Source organism: Ctenopharyngodon idella, chromosome 19 (genome assembly GCF_019924925.1).
Source record: "Ctenopharyngodon idella isolate HZGC_01 chromosome 19, HZGC01, whole genome shotgun sequence".
Classification (NCBI taxonomy): domain Eukaryota; kingdom Metazoa; phylum Chordata; class Actinopteri; order Cypriniformes; family Xenocyprididae; genus Ctenopharyngodon; species Ctenopharyngodon idella.
Window position 1 is genome coordinate 6,672,995 of NC_067238.1, and position 20,231 is coordinate 6,693,225.

The 20,231-nt window shown below is 35.5% G+C and overlaps 1 protein-coding gene across 10 annotated transcripts in view; it reads right to left on the reverse strand.

Annotated features, from left to right (window-relative positions):
- The window catches only part of LOC127501072 (oxysterol-binding protein-related protein 7-like), a 198,859-nt gene extending 179,420 nt beyond the window's left edge, over positions 1-19,439 (reverse strand). For 7 of the 10 annotated variants that reach the window (XM_051872835.1, XM_051872833.1, XM_051872832.1 and 4 more), the window contains exons 1-8: positions 19,348-19,439; positions 17,771-17,972; positions 17,492-17,635; positions 17,332-17,385; positions 17,124-17,237; positions 15,194-15,364; positions 14,869-15,004; positions 11,033-11,172 (exon numbers count right to left, since the gene is read on the reverse strand). In XM_051872835.1, coding sequence (XP_051728795.1) covers positions 11,033-11,172; positions 14,869-15,004; positions 15,194-15,364; positions 17,124-17,237; positions 17,332-17,385; positions 17,492-17,635; positions 17,771-17,902 — 891 coding nt within the window. In that variant the 5' untranslated portion in view covers positions 17,903-17,972; positions 19,348-19,439. The other 3 variants (XM_051872834.1, XM_051872830.1, XM_051872837.1) reach the window with 3 other exon arrangements.
- Between the last annotated feature and the right edge of the window lie 792 nt (positions 19,440-20,231).

Consider the following 20,231-nt stretch of genomic DNA (forward strand, 5'->3'; position numbering starts at 1 on the left):
GCCAGCCTCTTTTGCAATGACCTTTTGTGTCTTGCCCTCCTTGTGCAAGGTGTCAATGGTCGTCTTTTGGACAACTGTCAAGTCAGCAGTCTTCCCCATGATTGTGTAGCCTACAGAACTAGACTGAGAGACCATTTAAAGGCCTTTGCAGGTGTTTTGAGTTAATTAGCTGATTAGAGTGTGGCACCAGGTGTCTTCAAAGTTGAACCTTTTCACAATATTCTAATTTTCTGAGATACTGAATTTGGGATTTTCCTTAGTTGTCAGTTATAATCATCAAAATTAAAAGAAATAAACATTTGAAATATATCAGTCTGTGTGTAATGAATGAATATAATATACAAGTTTCACTTTTTTAATGGAATTAGTGAAATAAATCAACTTTTTGATGATATTCTAATTATATGACCAGCACCTGTATTTTAACAAAATCCTCTTTCACTATTATTGTTTAAATTATTTTTTCATAATTAAATGTGCTTTTTCAAAAAGCCGTTTTTCATTATTATATGCTGAATTTACGAATGACACCCATTTGACGAATCATGTATTTCCAAAGCACGATTTTCCCAAAGATTCTTTTCATAATAATAGAGGACATTTCACAAATGCCAATCAACAGGCAGTGGGCGGTGCTTGGCGCTAATTGGCTAATCCTTTCGGATGAATTTCTTAGGTCTGGTGAGGTGAACTGAACGTTCGATACGGCCGATCAGCATATGACATCAACGTACCGCGAGAGCGATTCAAAAGCATAACGAGTCACATGCTCTCCAAACGCATAATGCATCGGCCTGCACAGCGCTGATGCATCTCAAGCAAGCCTTGGGAATGAATATGGCTGTAGGACTTAATCAAGTTAAAAACACTCTGCTTTCATTTGCTGATGAAGTAGAAGGGAGAGTTTTGTTTGGTGATGCTCTGTTATCTGGATTAGACGACATAAGGGATCTGCTAGTGGCAATAAGTGCATCAGAGGATCTAGAAATTGATGACTAGCCTACATATGGAACACTTTACCAGCACTGAACGCAGAGTTCTTGTAGATGAGTAGTTGTGTGACAGGCGTAATTTGCAGGTAGGACATGTGATGTCCCCACCACATTTTGCCAGGGTCCCTACCACTTTTTTTTTTTTTTTTTTTTTTTTAAATCTCACCGTACGTATATATACCTAATGCAAATGAAACACATCCAGTTGACATTAATTTGTGTTAAAAAGAGGCGATCTGGCGCAGGGATGTGTTGATTTTGAAATCATGCTGAGTGTTCGTTGCCGCTGTTATCAGTGGCGAAACGTTCTATTTTGGTTCGTGCACAGTCTTCACACAGACGAGCGCGTGCGTCAATCTATCGCTAATGCCACTGCGGAGGGTATATTCTTTCCAGTGTAATCACAAAACAAAATGCACACAAATGTGTCCCCGCTTTTGATATATAATCATTGCTGATCATTTGATTTTAATGAGGAGAAAAAAAACACTTTATGAGGGTGGAACATGGCATTCCGTGACTAATGTCACCAACCACATGAAGATCGATTTGTCGTGTCTGTCCGCTCTCCAACTTTAAACCAATTAGCGCCAAGCACCGCCCACTGCCTGTTGATTAGCATTTGTGAAATGTCCTTTATTATTATGAAAAGAATCTTTGGAAGAAGCTTTGGACATACATCATTCGTCAAATAGGTGTCATTCGTAAATTCAGCATATAATTATGAAAAACAGCTTTTTGAAAAAGAACATTTAATTATGAAAAAATATATATTTAAACAATAAGTGTGTGAAAGAGGATATTGTGAAATATATTAAACAATAAATGTTGTTTTCGAGGAACTTTACAAAATAAATAGGATACATTTATTGATTTATTTAATATTTGGATTAATTAAATAAATTAATTATTTCAGAATAAAATGTTACATTAAATTGTTGTTTTATTGAATTCATTATTTATTTAATTATTTCATTTTGAGTAATTTGGTCCTCCATAATTAACATCAATATTTGCTATGATTCTGTTATCACCATGCTCAAATATGCTTTTTTTCCCTTTTATCTCACAGATTTGAGAATCAAAGTGACCAGATATTGACTCACATTGGACTATGAATATGATACTGAGATTACTGACTGGAAGCAGGAAAGGTTTTTTTTTTTTTTTTTTTTGATGTTCACTTATATCTTTGAACAGGATTTACAGTCAAACCAAAATATATTCAGACACTAGATATAATTTTTTTTAATATTTTTTTACTAGTGGGTGCAGGACACTATAGTTTATGTATGTAAGTAAGGATAGCAAAATAAAAACTGTGACATTATTCCCAAAATTCTTCAAACAATGACTACCAGTAAAATTGATAAAAATTTGGGACCAAAAATTATTCAGAAACGTTGACCTGACCATGTTTTGTTTAACTTATCTGACATAAGATTTTTTTTTTTCCTGACACAGTTCAACTCTGAGATCTTGTCATATTTTATTACCATTTTTTTAAACTATAGTGAATAAACTGTAATAATGAATGAAATGTTCAAGGTGTCTGAATAAATTCTGGTTCGACTGTATTTCCAGGTAAAACTGCATACTCAAATGTGTATGAAGAGCCAATCAAGCCAAAAATTCATTCTGGCACTCTCACACACATACATTCTCCTTTCATTCTTTTATTATAACTATGTAAGAAGAAAAGTATGTATGAAGAAAATGTGTAAGAGAAGAATTTATGTGTGTGTGTGAGAGAGCATAGTGGAAACGGAAGGGGTATAATGGAAACGGAAGGCAGGTCAGGCGCGATCATGACGTGACGTTCAGCGTCTCAGCGCCGCCTCGCCGACTTGGTTCATTTTTTCAGATGAAATACAGGTTTGTGTATGTTTTATTTCATCTATAAAATTGTTGCTGTGCTTTAAATCATTTTATTTAATGCAAAGCAAACTACAGGGATGCAATGTCAGTAAACGAGTGTCGCATCCGTCTTTCGGATAAATCAAACACTTGATGCCTTGCATAAAATTAACAATTTATTCCTAAAGATATCGAATATAATTAATTTGGATATTAAAATGTGTTCTAAGAACTGTGCACTGATTGTTTATGGGCAGGTTATGGAAGCAGCCACAGCATCTTTCGGCTACAAGTGAGACTCAGGGCGATGGTCTAAAATTAGTTCTGTCACCGAACGCGAGCCCATCTCCGGCAGGAGAATCAGCATCGTTACGGTGGAAATGGGACGGGACTTTTGATGACACTTGAATTACTTTTAGAACTAATGTATCATTTTTACTTCTAAAATGTTTGTTAAACGATTTTAAATGTAGGCAATATTTTAGGCATGGTAAAAACTATATAAAATAAGCTGCATTGAGAACTGTATCGAAAATAAAGTTGTCATAAACCGGTGGTTGTGTGGAGTATTTTACAAATGTTTAGATCAGTGATTCCCAACTGGGAGTACATGTGCATGTTCCAGGGAGTACGCAAAAGATTTAGATTTTGCTTGGTTTGTTCAGGGCTGTCACTTAGGCGTAATAGGCTTGCTAGGGTGCAGTCAGTCGCCCCAGCTTCACTCCAACCTGGCGCGTTAATCACGACAAACGTGTCTATTTACAGTAGGTACCCAACCAGAATAATACTTATACCGCTGCGGCAAAATTGGAGACGTGTGTTTACTGCCTTTTATCGCTAAGTGGCGCTATAATCACAGACTTTTAAAAAATTAGAAAGTAAATGCGTCATTTCATTCTTTCAAGTATTAATCTGCCGTGGCTCGTTGAGAGCTGTGGAAGCAGATGAATTCAATTGAAACATTGTAGTTAAACGAATTCATAATCACAGTGCTGAAATTACAGAACAAATGTAGAACTGAAAATAAATGTAGGCGTTTATTATTTGCATCAAATTTAAGTAAAGTAAATTTTAACACTGTGAGCTCGGTTTTTATGTAGGCCTATAATTAGAAATGCAAGTCAATAGGTTGTCTCATACTTTGTTTTCTTTTAATTTGTAGTAGATTCATTAACTGTAACATTAACACTGAAATAAATTAAACTAAATGACCGTAAAATTAAGACGTCAGGACTTGTTAACCGACTCAGCAGCATTTTGCTTCTTTATGATATTAAGAATGAAATACAGTGGGTTGTTATGATCTGCATACTTTAATTAATAATGAATATAATTCAAAATAAAAATATAAAACATGCCAGTATAAAAATGCTACATAAATTAGGCTTTGATACCCCGATGATATGGCCTCGTGGACTACGCTGCAAGACTTCGGAGATCATCCAGCGATCAGACTTCGAGTCCCGGCTTTGTTGGTTTATTATTTGTCACAAATAAAAACATTTGAAATGTACATTGATTCAACCTTTATTATTCAATGTCATTTTTATTAGTAGTAGGCATAAGTAAGATGATAACATTGTACATGCTGTTAACCTATGTTGGCCCTGTAATGTTTATTGATGCTCTCGCTGGACTCGGTTCGAAAATGAGAAAAGTTTTTTCTAGACGACTAGTAGTTGTTCATTTAAGCAATTAGTTGACAAATCGCATATTTATATTAATTTAATAACTTAAATATATACTGGAGAGAATAGCCTACTAAACCATAATTAGCGTTTATTCCACACTCAAGCATGCGTAAAGCTTGCCGTAAACAACCGGCAAAAGTTATGAATGTTTAAAAAAATAGCAAGGAGACATTTTAATTGTTTATTAATAAACAAGTGTTTTTTTTTCCTGTGTCAGTGTTGGCTGAAAAGATGAAGTTTACGACACTGACTCGCCATCTCTGCAGTAGTGGACGCAAATGCACATTTCATAGGGATTGCATAATCAGAGATTGGCCTATTTATTTTCCTTTTGAATTGTTTTGTTTAAAAGTAGACATTTAAAGTTTTTTGTAGATATGTTTCTCATGTGAGTGTTTCGGTTCATTTATGAGTTGCGCTCCAGTTCATGCGCAAGAGATTGCGCCGGCGCTTCCAATGTCCTGATTATATTGTCTGCTATATTTGCTTCTTATTTATTAAATCCAGGCAATTGGTTGATTAGACATTGAATTTTGTTTTGTTTAATTGATATCTTAATTTTAATCACTTTAAAGAAAGGCTTTACAAAACAAAAATTAAATAAGGGGTCAAAATCATGTCTGAGCCACTCCTTGTCTCCTGACATATTCGCATTAAATATAAATATGAAACCAAATACGTTTTCTTTAATGGCTACAACATGTATAGTATACAGAGAAATTGAAATTAAAATTATTGACCTGATTTAACCAGCAGCTGATTAGACAGTTGTGACCCAAATGTCACATCTTTCCAATCACGTTATTTAAAAAATAAAATAAAATAAAATAAAAATAAATAAAAAATATTAAATGAGGGCATTTTTCATGCTTAAGTAAATTTGAAATAATACTAATACTACTAACAACAATAATAATAGTCGGCCCAATCAGCCCCTGCACAATGCAGCCCAATCCGCGCCTGACTGCTGCACTCGCATACGTTTCTATAGAGTTGGCATGAACGCGTTCCTCAGTTCATTTTTAGATAATGCCCGATTGACAATCAACACTGCTCAAACATTCTAAACCTCTACAAAACCAGTTGAAACAAACATCACAATATTCATAACTTGACAAGATGGACACAGAGAGATTTATCCTGAAAGGAACTTAGCCTGCTCTTTAAGTTAAAAAAAAAAAAAAAAAAAAAAAGTATCATCGGCTGGCTGTCCGACACTCTCCACGTGAAAGAGCACGATTCACACCTCTATTGTTCTGCATCCCCAAGATGAAGCTACTGAACTGCCTCTCCCAACCCCTCAGACTATCTGTTATAGGGGATGAGCGTCTCTGGCTACTAAAAACAGAGAACTCGCAATTCAGACTTAAAGTGCTATTCTAGACATTAGGCTAGCATTATTGTTGATCATGAACAGTGTTGGGCACATTACTTTAAAAAAATAATTAGTTGCTAGTTACTTCTCTCAAATAGTAGCTAACTGAGTTAGTAACTGAGTTACATCATTATAAAAGCAACTTATTACCAGAAAAGTAACTATTGCGTTACTTTTTAATTTTTTTCCCCAAATGTGTCAAATATCTTGGATGCCCTTAATATTAAATATGTTAATTGAATAAAATGGATACTAAATAGAATAAATTATTGTTATAAAACATTGGGACAATGTGAGACACCTATCAAATTCAATATATTGTAAATATCATTACTATAGTGGATCCGACTCGACTCATGATCCGCTCTTGCTCACGACATGACATTTCTCTACTGTACTATAGCCTATAGTGGTAGCCATTAAAGAAAACGTATTTAGTTTCATATTTATGTTTAAATAGGCCTATTATAATGATTTTTTTTATTATTATTATTTCATCTATTTGATTATGAAAAGTGAACAGCATGAGTAAGACAGGATACATCGTAAGATGCACAATATATCGGGAGACAAGGAGTGGGTCAGACACGATTTTGACCACTTCATTAAGTTTTGTTTTGTAGAAAGTTTTTCTTTAAAGTGAATTTCGTTTGGTAAAAAATTTTATCTAAATTTTAATCAATGTTTCATCTATCAGTTGCCTGGATTTAATAAATAAGCAAATATAATCATGACATGGAGGCGCCGGCGCGATCACTTGCACGTGAACTGGAGAGCGTCTTATAGGCTAAATGAACCGAAACTCAGCGTATAGGCTGCTTGCCTCACAGACATGAGAAATTCATCTATAGAAAGCTTGAAATGTCTACTTTTAAACGAAATAATTCAAAACAAAAAAACTAGGCCACTCTCTGATTATGTAATCCGAATGAGAAGCGCGTCCATTATGCGGAGATGATGAGAGTCAGCAATGTCTTTTTTATCTTCTCAGCCGACACTGCTTCAGAAAACATTAGTTTATTAATCAACAATTAAAATGTCTCCTTGCTGTTTTTGTCACATTCATTATCATTACTTTTGCCGGTTCTTTATGGCAAGCTTTATGCGTGCGCTTGAATGCTATATACGCTAGCAACTACGTAAACGCTCATTATTATGGTTTATTCTCTCCAGTATTTAAGAATTAAAATTAATATAAATATTATTAGTCAACTAATGGCTTAATTGAACAATTAGTCGAACGTTATTTCACATATTTTCGATGTTTGCCTCACAGACATGAGAAATATGTGCACTGAAAGCTTGAAATGTCTACTTTTAAATGAACCAATTCATATCGAAATCAAATATGCAACTGTCTGATTATGTAATCCATATATGAAAGTTGCATTTCTCTGTAAAGGCGCATCCACTGTTCTGTGGAGTCAGCGTCCTCAATTTCATCTTTACAGCCGAAACTGACTCAGAAAACATTAATAAAAAATTAAAATGTCTCATTTTTCCCGACACATTTATAATCATTAGGCTACTTTTGCTAGTGCTTTGCAGCAAGCTTTACGCTTTATGCTTTAGCGCGCAGACTAAATTAGTAGTAGTATTGTGTATTTCCCTCATCTAAAATGTAAAGATTGATATTTTTTTCTGACGTCTGGACTGTATTTTCAGGTGTTTTGAAAAATATAAACAGATGATTCAATATATTGGTAATGAATAGGCTTTATATGAGAAGTAATATTTCAAGTTCAGATTTCAAATGTCACGCCCATAACGGTGGAATTGCGCAAACAAGTTTATTTATTTGCTAGTAGGTATTTTAATATCAGAAACATGAATAAACCTTATATGACTGTAAACACTGAACAGTTGTGATCTTTGGTTGAGATAAATGATAAATGAGCGCATGGCAGTCTTTTAATCAGCGAAAGCCATACAGTGAACGAATTTAGCAGCTGTTGAAATTTGTATATTAATACATATATATTAATGTTTGTCTTTTTTAAGCTGCAGTTCATTTAAATTTAATTTGTCTCATAAATCTGAGAGGGCACGTGACTCCTCGGTTTGACTATATATAACAGTGACCTTATATAACATAACTGTTGCGTTTTCATTATTGTTGATTTATGACTACAGCTCTAACGTTACTTACATTTCAAAATGCAACAATTGCAGCCGTTTCGCAAAATGTCCCTTTGCGCCTCCTGGCGGTCATTTCGCAAACGACTTTGAAATGCGACTGGTTTATTTTTGCCGCGGCCGCTAGCGCGGCGGTAATAGGCATTCTGGTTGAGTACCATCTGTAAATGTGATTTTGAAGCATTGAGTATTGTAGCCAAGCACAGGCATTACTGTTGAAAAAAATAATGGACAATCAGAGGTGTTTAAGTTAGACTCAGCTCAATATACCTCAAAACACGGAATAAGTTTATTTTTAGTGGCAGTTTAATAAATCCTACGCTCACAAATGCTCTTGTGAAAAGCATAGTAAACACATTGTAATTTAAAGATTTATTTGAAAGACTTTGACTTTTACTACTTTAGTACATAAAGTGCTGAACGTGGAGAGTGGAAATGGCTAATATAAGCCAATAAGTGCTTGTCTGCCACCATCTACTGGTTATAGTGGTATTTTTCGTGTCTTTTTATTTTTAAATAAAAGTGTTTGTTTTCCATCAAATGTTGGATTTCCTACATTTTGAATCTTTCAGTTTTTACAAATGAAGACAATCTCTGAAGGATGAATAAATGTTTTTTGTCATCATATTCAAAATAACATTTGAAGTGCTGGAATGTCCAATTACATTTACAATTACATTGTGTTTCTTATTCAAATGTTTCCAATATCTTCAAGTCTAAATTGTAATCTATAAAACTGGTTCATTGGTAAATTATGTAATTGTGACAACTGCATTCAAATATAAATGCTGCATTTACTTTGGTTTAGTGTCGATAAAGGGGTACTTGAGCCTTATTGGTGGAGTTGTGGGGGTACTTGAGGCTAAAAAGGTTGATAACCACAATAACTTTATATTTTCAGTGCTCATTTAGATTATTTAATCTGTAAGTACTAAATAAGCTATATCATACAAAAAAATAAAAAAATAAAAAAATAAAATCAACCCTTTATGCTGGGTAAATAACCCAATTTGCTGAGTAAAATTAGCCCAACCTGTGTTCTGTCCTATGTTTACCCAGCCCTTGGGTTAAAAACAACCCAAAATATACACATGTATGTGAAAGGAGAATGTAAGTGTGTGAGAGAGTAGAAATGTATGTATGTGAAAGGAGAATGTATGTGTGTGAGTAAAAATGTATGTATGTGAAAGGAGAATGTAAGTGTGTGTGAGAGTAGAAATGTATGTTTGTGAAAGGAGATTGTAAGTGTGTGTAAGACTAGAAATGCATGTATGTGAAAGGAGAATGTAAATGTGTTAGGGTGCTTTCACATTAGCACTTTTGGTGCGCAGAGTTCGGTACGTTTGGATGATGTGAACACTGTCTTCTGAACTCGGGTGCGAACCCGCGAACCGTACCCGAATCTGCTTAAAAAGGTTGGTCTGGGGTACGGTTCAAGTGAACTCCGGTACGGTTCGCTTCTGATATGAATGCAGACGTACCAAATTGCAGAAGTGAACCCCTATTAATGCCAAATTATTTGATAAAATGTGTGTTTGTGTGTGTGTTTCACTCACTTTCCAGACGAGCGTGACTGACGTGCTGCAAGCAGTGAGCTGTAGTGTTGCCTATCTCATTTCTGCTCATCTTCAGCGTTCTACATTCGCGTATAGGCCGTGTGTCTACCAAAGCATTTTTTCCAGCGGCTAGCGTATTTTTCCAATTGTTTTCAATGGGAGCGCCGCGTTTTTTTAAACGCTAGGAGCGTAACAAGGCGCTGAGCGTCTTTTTCACGCTCAAGCGCTGAGAGCTCAGTGTTTCTTTTCACTGGTCGCCTCGAGTTGAAGAATGTTCAACTTTGAACATTCAAAGTTGAACGCTGTGAACGCAGTGAACGCTGCGCTCATCACTGTCACTTTTTTTTCCACGCATACAGTCTTTCTAAACAAAAAGTGTCTTACAAAATTTAAATGAATATATTCTTTAATGTGAATGAGTAGGCAAGATGATTTTCACATCATTTTGAAGCAAAAATTCTAGGCTTCTACATTCAGTACCCAGAAGTCTTGTGGACACATACTCAGTATGTGTTTTGTGGCCTTATTTCAGTGACTTAATTTTTTTTTCCTTTTTTTTTCCTCCTCAATAACCACGCATAAACATTCTCTCAAAAAATACAAACATGTACATACATGTTGCTCACATATTGTGGTAGCCTAGTTCATGCTGAATACAGTGTAATGACACTTTTGCCATTAATATGTTTATAAGCAACTGAAAAAAGCACAAATGTCAGGGCATGTCGAAACTTCTTCAGGGCCCCAAAATACCCTCAGACCACAGTGTGTTAATAATTACTACAGCACTTTTCTGTCTCAGAATTAGATTAATTCCTCAGAATTACATATATAAAGAACAAAAGTGTTATTTGACTCACAAGAGGAGCCAAAAAAAAGGAAAACTTCCTGTTTGACTCGTCCGTGCTCCGCCTACAACCCGCACGTTTAATCCCGCCTCACCATTATGGGGGTCGCGGGACCCAAACGTGGGGTGCAGACGCTCAACTCTCATCCCTCATGAGAGAGTCAAGCCTGGTAGAACGAATACTGCAACAGCATCACAAAAGGTGTGCATTTAACGCCAGTTCAAACAACAGATTCTGTCACTCTAAAAAGAAATCATACGAGAACAGACGCAATGAGTGTCTTAAATTCCTTTGAGAGATGAACGCGCTCGTGCAACACCAATCATGCCAGAGGCATTCCCCATAGAGCCCTCTAGGGGACCCAGTGCAAGTTCCCATTTAAAAGGGAACTTTATTTTTGTTTGCACAAGTAATTTTTTTCTCTTAATACTTTGTTCTTTTTGCAATTCTATATTTTTCTTTTGCAATACTTTATTCTTTTGCAAAACAATATGGCATTATATTGACTCCATAGCTATGGTACAAAGACAGCAGATGTCATGTCCATTCTGTGTCAGATTAACAAAAGCAGACTCACCTGCATGCTGATGCGACGTTCCAGGTCGGTGCTTGAGATGGGTAGACCAACTTCATGCCAATTAAGTTTTTGGATTAAACTTGAGAGCTCAGCCAAATCCAGCTGACACCTGGCAAGTTCTGTGCATGAGAGGCTGAATCCTAGAGGAAGTGACGAACGCATCACATTCTTAAGCACTTGTATTCAAAGGCTGCCTCTGCCTCATGGAATTTTCTAGCAATAAACATCAAAATTAAAAAAAAAAAAAAAAAAAAAAAAAAAAAAAAAAAACACTGACACTTATGCCAAGTTTACAATACAGGATTTTAAGCCCGATTTAAGCCCGATTTGCAAGTTAACGAGCTCGCCGACAGGTCGGGCTGTGATCGGGAAAAAAAAAAAAAAAAAAAAAAAAAAAAAAAAATCAGTGAGTGATCGGTGCTCGCCAATCTTTATGTGTGAACTATTCAACAACGCATCAAAGAGGCTCACTGACGCGTCGCCAACGCCTCGCTGAAGCCAGACAAATATCTAGCATGCTAAATACCTGGAGCTGTCGGCCGACTCGATGTCCTGTTGGGTCACGTGTCGCGACGCAACAGCCAATGAAATATACACTGGTGACTATGGAAGCAGCCATAACAATCCATTCAAATATAATTTGCCAACATTTATTCATATCAGATACACATTGTGTAAGTAACTATAAAGCTCACTCTATTCTTCTCCCAGTTCACTGGCCACATGTATTTCGGTACAAATGGATGAATTCACATCCTGTAGCCTATAAATCTGACAGGACTATCTGAACTAAAGCGCAAACAAACAAGGCGGCGCCCATCTCGCGTTATAGATTAAGATCAAGAACATGATGTAGGTTTTTTTAAATGACAAAACACTCACTTGCAAGTATATGAGAATCGGAATATCAGATAGTTGATGGCATGGTGAGAAAAGCGATACATCTGTCATACGGTGTAGACACGGTGTGTCACCTGACAATCATGACGCGTCATCATGGAAACGAAGGAATGGTGGCCTTAACTCTGGGAAGTCAGGCAGAATATTTTAAACTTGTGTGAAAGGGTTCATTTAATTTGAATTAAATTTAATTCTAAATTTAATCTAATTTCTTTCCAATGTCCATTTTCAAATAAAGTTGTTGGGTGACAGAGTTGTTGTCAGCTCATGTAGTGTGTAACCCCGTTGTGACACCACAACGACTTCAAAATTCCACAGCAAGTCATGTAGTCTGAACAGCACAGTGATCTGCCAATGTTTAAAGTCCTGTAGTGTAAACTTGGCATTATTTGAAAGATGCTGATCGGAAATGTGAGGACTGTGTAAAGAACTGCACAGATGGGGCTCAGATAATGGCTGGGAAACAAGGAGGGCTGCAAGCATTAGTCAAGCCCCCAATGTGAAGTGGACACGGAGTGGTGCAAATGTGTAAACAGATGAGTCCCAAGCTGAGTGATGTAATGACAGATATTATCACCACTGTAAACTACATCAAAACAGAGCCGGTCAAAGATTTTTTGCACACTGTGCGAGGAAATGGGATCTGATCACACAGTTGTTTTGTTTCACAGCAATTCTTGTTGCATGGAAAAGTTTTATCCAGGGTGTTTGAAATGCAGGATGAGATCAGAATCTTCTTGGAGGAAGAGGGTTATGAACTTCATAAGTTCAACAATATTTCTCATGAAACTTCTAAACTTCCAAATGTGTCAAAATGTTGGATTGAGAGGTAAAATCATATATATTGTTATACATTGTGTTGACAACTCAATTAAATATTTACCATCTTATATTCTGCATAATTGTGTGTTTTTAAATAAAGTTTTAGGGCTGATCGATATGACGATATATATAACATTGATATAAGTGATCACTCCAAATTAGACCTACCTATATTGTAGTTATATAAAGCGTTCACAGGCAGATGCTTTATGTATTTCCCCAGCAACGAACTCAGGCACATATAAATGTCAAGAAACACGATTCCTAGCTGCATGTCAATATCCATGAATAAGGTTTCTTCAACATGTTATAAGGAACACTTGAGGCCAACCTTTAGTGTAGTCGTTTGTTTTACTAGGGTTTTCATTGGTTGCCCTATTAAATCCAGTCATGCAGCAGGTTCTTTTGCCACTCAATCCAGCTGAGGGAGCGTGTTCCAGAGGGAAAGTGATGTTGTAGCGTCTGGAGAGGATCAAGATCATCAAACCAACTTTGAATTCAAAAGGCATTTAGCCTCTTGAACTTATCATTTAAATCTCACGTCAGGCTCCGGCCTGCCCAATGTTTATTGCCCACTCGACAGCTTTGTTGCCATGTGTCGATGATCAACAGGCACCCACGGACCTCTCCCTTTCTCTTCACAGAGATCGTAATCAACTCAAATCAAATTACTTAAGCTAGGCCTGAATTCTTTGGTGGCCAGACGACCCAATACACAGACAGACACACACACGCCTAAAGACTTTCTTTACATTTAGCCTCAAAATATGACTATGCCAAAATGTACCCCGTTTGTATCCAGTGTGTATGCATGTCTCCCTATTATATAAGCTTAGTTACGACTGTAGTTGTGTTAGTTTTACCCTAAATGTTTATATTCAAGTGGGAAAAATGCATCTCGGCTTAAATGTCTTCCACACATATACTTGTTGGATTCAAAATGTTCCTCTCCAACTGTCTGAACCAACTATGTATGTTATGTTACTGTAAAATGCTTTATTCCATTTTTAGAGTCTTTTAGAAGAAAACGTACTTAGATCTGATATGTCATAAGCTATGCAAATTAGGTCATAAAACAAGACAAAGAAAACTTTTCCCGCCTCAAAATCCACATTCATCCAAGGAGGCATTTTGGCTTGTTTGTCCTTAACAAGGACAAGGACTTTTGTCTCTCGATTGTCTCTCGCCATCTCACTCACGTCTCTCGGCAACCATCACCTTTGGCAAAACCTACTTTCAAGTTACCTCAGTTCAAACTTCCCGCAGAGACACGGAAGAAGCTAACGAACTTCAGCCAAGGACGCACTGAATCTCCACACGTATCTATCTGAAACTCAGCACTCAAACTCATGCAAGTACCATTTTGATCTATCTTAGATGCACTTAGTTTACATGATCTAACAAGGTGATTTTGATTCTTTGCTGGCTCTCAAGGAACTGTCTGTAAGATTTGCCATTCTTTTGTTTTCTCTCTTTTCCTGTCTTTACTTTCGTTTATGTATATATATTCTTTGCTTACTTAGTTGTATATGTATTCGTAGTTTCATATACTAAATCCATTATATTCACGCTTCATTGTCTCTGTTGATGCTCATGAAACGTTAAAGTCCCTTTAACGTTTCTGATTTCATTGCTATATGCTTTGTACTATTGGTGCTAAAAAAGAAAATTATTCCTCTTGGCCAGAGGAATAGTTTCCTTTTTGGAGTTGATAAAAGATCGGTGGACTGAAGTTTTGGCAATCCGTTGTAATTAATTATCCATATATACATAATTCCCTTTATGGTGTATTATATATATATATATATATATATATATATTTTATATTTATTGATTGATTTATTTATTTATTTTTTTCCACCCATAATTTGAGCTAATTCATTACAACGTTAATGCATACCCTCTATTTGCCCACGACAAGACAAATGTCTGGACACATTTGACTAAATCTGAGTAATGCTGAAATACAGTTTTGATTTGATTTTTGTTCACTATATAATTTTAAAAGTAAAGAATGCGTCATAATAAAGAGTAGACATCTCCAAAATCAATTTTTTTTCTTCAGAATCTTTCCTATACTCATGCTGAATTAAAAGGTATTGGGTGGTGCATACCTTGATGACACAAGTCAACATCCTGTGTCTTTTTCAGCCAATCAGAAACTTTACTATTCCCTCGAGATGAAGAGGCTGATGGTGAACCCTGTGTCTCTGACCTTGACAAAGATGCTGAGCTCTGATAATGTGGAATCTAGCAGAGAAAAAAAAAAAATACAGTTCAATAGGGAAAAAGCAAAGACAGAACTTTAGAAACAAAAAACAAACAAACAAAAAAAAAAAAAACAGAACTTTAAAATAATGATCATGTTAGATGCAAACATTAAGAAAATCTCTGGGAAAGTCAAAAGCAATCATGTTTAACAAGAATCTAAATGCCTACCATCACCCTGTTTCTCTGTGCAAGACTTGCCATGGCAGGCAAAGTGCTGCTGTTTCCTATCGAGAGTGCTTGCAGGACCCCGTGGTGCAGGTTTATAGCCTCATTCTTCTTGAAATGGCGATGGGCAGTCAATTTGGTCAGCCAGATGTGAAAGATATCATTACTCTTTGCCTAAAAGCAGAAGACAAGCAAATCCATCCACAAACAAACAAACATGTTACTGTTAGAGAGTTTTGGAACTCGAACTTGGTTGACTAACACTGTCAACCAAAAATCAGCTGTGGCAGCTATCAACTCACAAACACTACAACTAACTGCTCTTGACTGAATAACTTTTGTAGCTTTAATAAGAATATATTGATTCATACAGTGAAGACTACGCAGTATTTTATTTAAAAAAAAAAAAAAAAAAAAATTGTTTTACTATTTCAAGCTACATTTTAAATAAACCTACTGTACCTGAAAAACTTAATTTGTTTGATTTATATTTTTGTAATATTGTATTTGTCCTATTGTTTATAATTTGTTTTGTTCTTATTTTTAATAACTAAAATAAAACAACAAACATAACTATACCATGATGAATCATTATCGTAAAATAAAATTTCTCATCGTGAAATAAGATTTTGGTCATATCGCCCAACCCTAGTCCACACTGGACAAGAAACATCATGCAAAGTCTTTAAAATTGTTTAAACATTGTTTTCTATGAGTGTACGTATACTGGTGGCGCAGCTTGTAGGCTTATTAAAATCCTGTCATGCCACACAGCACCATTGTGTATTGTGCATTTTCAGTAATAATAATGTTTTTTTTTGGCTTTAATAAAGTTCATGCTTCATAAAGAGATATATAATATAGATTGCTTTTTCTGTTTGCGCTGTATTTTCACCTACCTACCCCTCTCTAACACCTAAATTCAAACTGATTGACACCACTTTTTTTCATTCTTAAAGAAAACTTTTACCAGTTTAGTGATTAGATTCACTGGACTGTTGGACTGCATCACATTATGAGACGTCCAGTGTGTGACCGGTTAACACAACACTGGAGAGGCCACTTCTTCAACCCATTCCCACTCCCTGGTGTCTGATAAATGTTGCATATCCAAAACTTTTGCGCACCATTGTACAGATCCCAAAACTGGGCTTTGCCATCAAACACCATATTGCTTTCATTGAGAAACGTTTGCTGTCAGTTTACAAAGGGCAGGGGTATAATTTTATCAACATGTTTTGATGCACAATTTTCATTAACGAACAGATGTCAATGGAGGTGAGGTCTTGTGACTTTTGTGAGGAAACAGCTGATTACTTTATGAATTGGTAACCTATCTGCTAATCTTCAACATGTACCATTAAACATTACATTTTAGAGTTAGCTATATTTGGAAATTACAACAAAATAAAAGCTGTTTTATAAGAGAAGTCATAGAGAATTTTGCGACAGCTAGGATTTAGTTTACGGTATTAGGGTTGCAGTGATTGCCATAACACTAAAAGTAGAATCAGATTTAATAATAAATATATTTAAATCTTAGCTGTGACTTTAATAATCTGGTTTATTTCTTTTCTTTTTTTTGATAGTAAACATTCAGAATGGCTGGTAATTTAATTTAGTAGCCAAATTGGCTGGTGAGTATAAGAAAAAAAACAAACAAACAAACAAAAAAAACTTAATTGCAAACCCTGCTAAAAAGAAGCATGCAGATAATGCAAACAATTGTCATTTAAATTTTGTGCTCATGTCTTATATTGATACATTATTTTGTTAAGCTTAAAATAGACATAATACTGTTGCAATGGTTTATGTTGAGTGCAAACTTGCAATATGGATTGGACTCTGATTCAGCTAAGATTGACAACACAAGTTACTGTAATGATTTACAATATCAATAACTACTATAATGTTTTCAGTTATATATACACACCTTGACATGGTACAAGCTGTTGCCTGCATCAAGATCGATGCGCTTGGATTTCTTATTCACAGACATGACCGCAAGGCTAACATCTAGAGAGCCATGAATCTTGCCTCTGACAATCTAAAAATGTGAGCAGTCATACACTTAGAAAAACCCTAGAGGCAGATATTACTAAATTCTAGAGATTACTAAATAAGAGAAAGGTTTTACTTACATCCTGCTGAGTCTTTGAGTATTTGAGAATCCCCTTATCTAATACAAAATATCTCTAAAGGAGAAAAACATTGCATTGGGACAGGTCACCAGAAGCGATGGTGATTATTTACCACAGGTCATTGTTCTTCATTTATATTTTCTTATTTCATGCAACTCACCTTATGCCAGCCCTGGAGAGGATACTTCCGTTTTTTCATGAGGAATCCCTCACAAATGCCTGGAACAGCGTTATTGACAATGCTTATTCCTGTGAAAGGTGCAGAACATTCTGAATCTGATATTACTTCCCAATCTCTGGAGTTCTGTATCCATAAAAAAAGAAAAGAAAAAGAAAAAAGTGTAGATTTACAACAACTGATACATTTTAAGAGGAAATTACAAACAATTCAGAAGTAAGAGCCAAAGCATTCAGAAACATTAAGAGTGGTTTCACTGACTTGTCGTGAGTGGCGTAAAGATCCTGTGCTGCCATTGCGGAAGTGTGTGGGTTTAACAGTACAAATGACCACTGTTTTATCCAAAGCACTCACTGATTGGCTGCTATTCAGAGGATGTCCGTCGTCAGCCATTGATATAGTTGGTATACGTTTAGAAGTCAGTCTATTCAGGGCTGGATGCTTCCATCAAATAATATAAGCTCTGAGATAAATTATACAAACATAAACATGAATTTGACAAAACATACTTTTTCAAACACCTCCAATATTGTACATCAGATTCCTACCAATTTGGCGCAGACCAGGCTAACCAAAAGTTATTTGAATCTTTTTGAGAAATAAAATGGTTTACTTGTTACATGTCAACAATTTTGATGGTGAGCACAGCAAACAGGATGTGAGGTTATTTCTTTAAAATACTATCTGCTGAAGGCACAGCAAATTGAGGATTGTGCCACCTGCTGGTCATGAAATCATAAATTATTTTCGTTCATTTAACTCTTGAAATTTTTGCTTATGGCTGCTCTCTTTAAATTCCTTGGTGCATACAAAACAATAAATAAATAAAAATACAAAATAAGATGTCAAATCTTTTTAAAATGACAAAATTAGCTATGTGTAAAGTAAACCCATTGTAGGCCTACGTCAAACAGCATTGACACTGAATTTTAGCAATGTGAACAAGCAGGAAAAAACTTGTTTCTCTACAACTATATTTGGAAACTGTTGGTAAGGGTATGAAGTAAATGATGAGCTCATTAGTATCTGATCTGAAAGTGCATTTATTCCATTTTTTCAATGAAAATAAAACGCTAAAGAAAAGCGTAACAGTCATGTGATCAGGAAAATCCCACTGAGACAGTCTCAACTAAACTGGTTTAATAAACAATGTTTTTAGAAAATTTTGAAGTGGATGTGTGCTTAGTGTAACTCGTCTGATGAGTGTGTGGAATGCGTCCAGACCGCTCAGATGAGTTCAAGTTTCTCTCTCTCTCTCTCTCTCTCTCTCTCTCTCTCACACACACACACACACACACACACACACACACAGTTTAGTCTGTTTGGCATGCTCTTAATAACAAACAAAAAATAAAATTTATGCGCAATGTCTCTACGTTACATAAGGTAGGCTACACAAAATAATTTAGGTAATTTTAAAATCACTTGGCACCACGTAGAGTATTAAGACACACCATTATAATCAGACTGATTAGAAGATCACAGTCTGGTGTAATTTGATTTAAATCGTTTCGCTATTGTTTATGTTATAAAATGAAACCAGTTACACTAAGTTAAACCCAGTGACAGGCTAATCACTTACAAGTGCATGAAAGCTAAAATATGAACGATTAATTAGGCTTCAGTAATCATTAATTACAACAAATCAGGTAAATAATTAGGCTAACTTTCACAAAATACTTCTTTTGTTCGTCCTTACCCAAATATTTATGACATAAAATCCAGCGCCAAAAAACACACAAACCGATGCTCCATGTTTCACGATAGATCATTTCATGATACTTTTGTGTGTGTGTGTGTGTGTGTGTGTGTGTCTGTACAGATTAGTTGATTCTTACCTTTCACAGGTGAACAGTTTCACGTAGCCGTCTCATTCAATGCACACGCGCTCTTGCCGATTCTTGGTCATGACGTCACAGGGTGTGTTCACGCCTGTCGGACTTTAAAAAAATAATAATAATAAAATAAAATAAAATAAAGGTTGAAAGGTTTTTTTTCAATTATTAAATTTATTTTAACAATTATAATAAAGGTCTTTAGCTTGTCCATCAAGTTATTGTCAACTGTTGACTACTGTCCATTCGAATGAAAGTTATAAAAAATAAATTACATATCATAAAGCTGTCATCACTTCTTTAGAAGGAAAAAATTGTCTAATTTTAAAATTACAGTTTTAAAATTCATGCAATTCTTTATTTGATAAACCTTCTATGTTAGCTTATTTTTGCTCAGACATGGTGCAGTGGCTGATTTTAGATCAGACTGAATGTCCTGTTAGTGTCCACACTGTTCAATCAGAAGACCTAATAGAGGGGACACTGAGAATGTACAGTGATTGTGAAAGCACTTTATGTTTAAAGTTAAAGAAGTAGTAGTTCTTTTGTAATGTTTTCCATATTCTTTCCCATCTAAATCCAGTTTTAAAAAATATAAATTGTAACTGGTTGTATGTAAGATATAGGAAATCATCCATCCATCCATCCATCTATTCTTTATACCACCTGTCCACCCTGTTATTTTTATTTATTTATTTATTTATTTATTATTATTATTTTTAGGGCACAAGCCACTGGTGGAGCAGGGCCCTATTGTTTTTCTAAGGATTATTAGGGCCCAAGCCCTGTAAAGGGTGAAGGCCCTATTGTTTTCTTTAGGATTATTATTATTATTAGGTCCCAAGCCCAAAGGGTGAAGGCCCTATTGTTTTCTTTAGGATTATAAT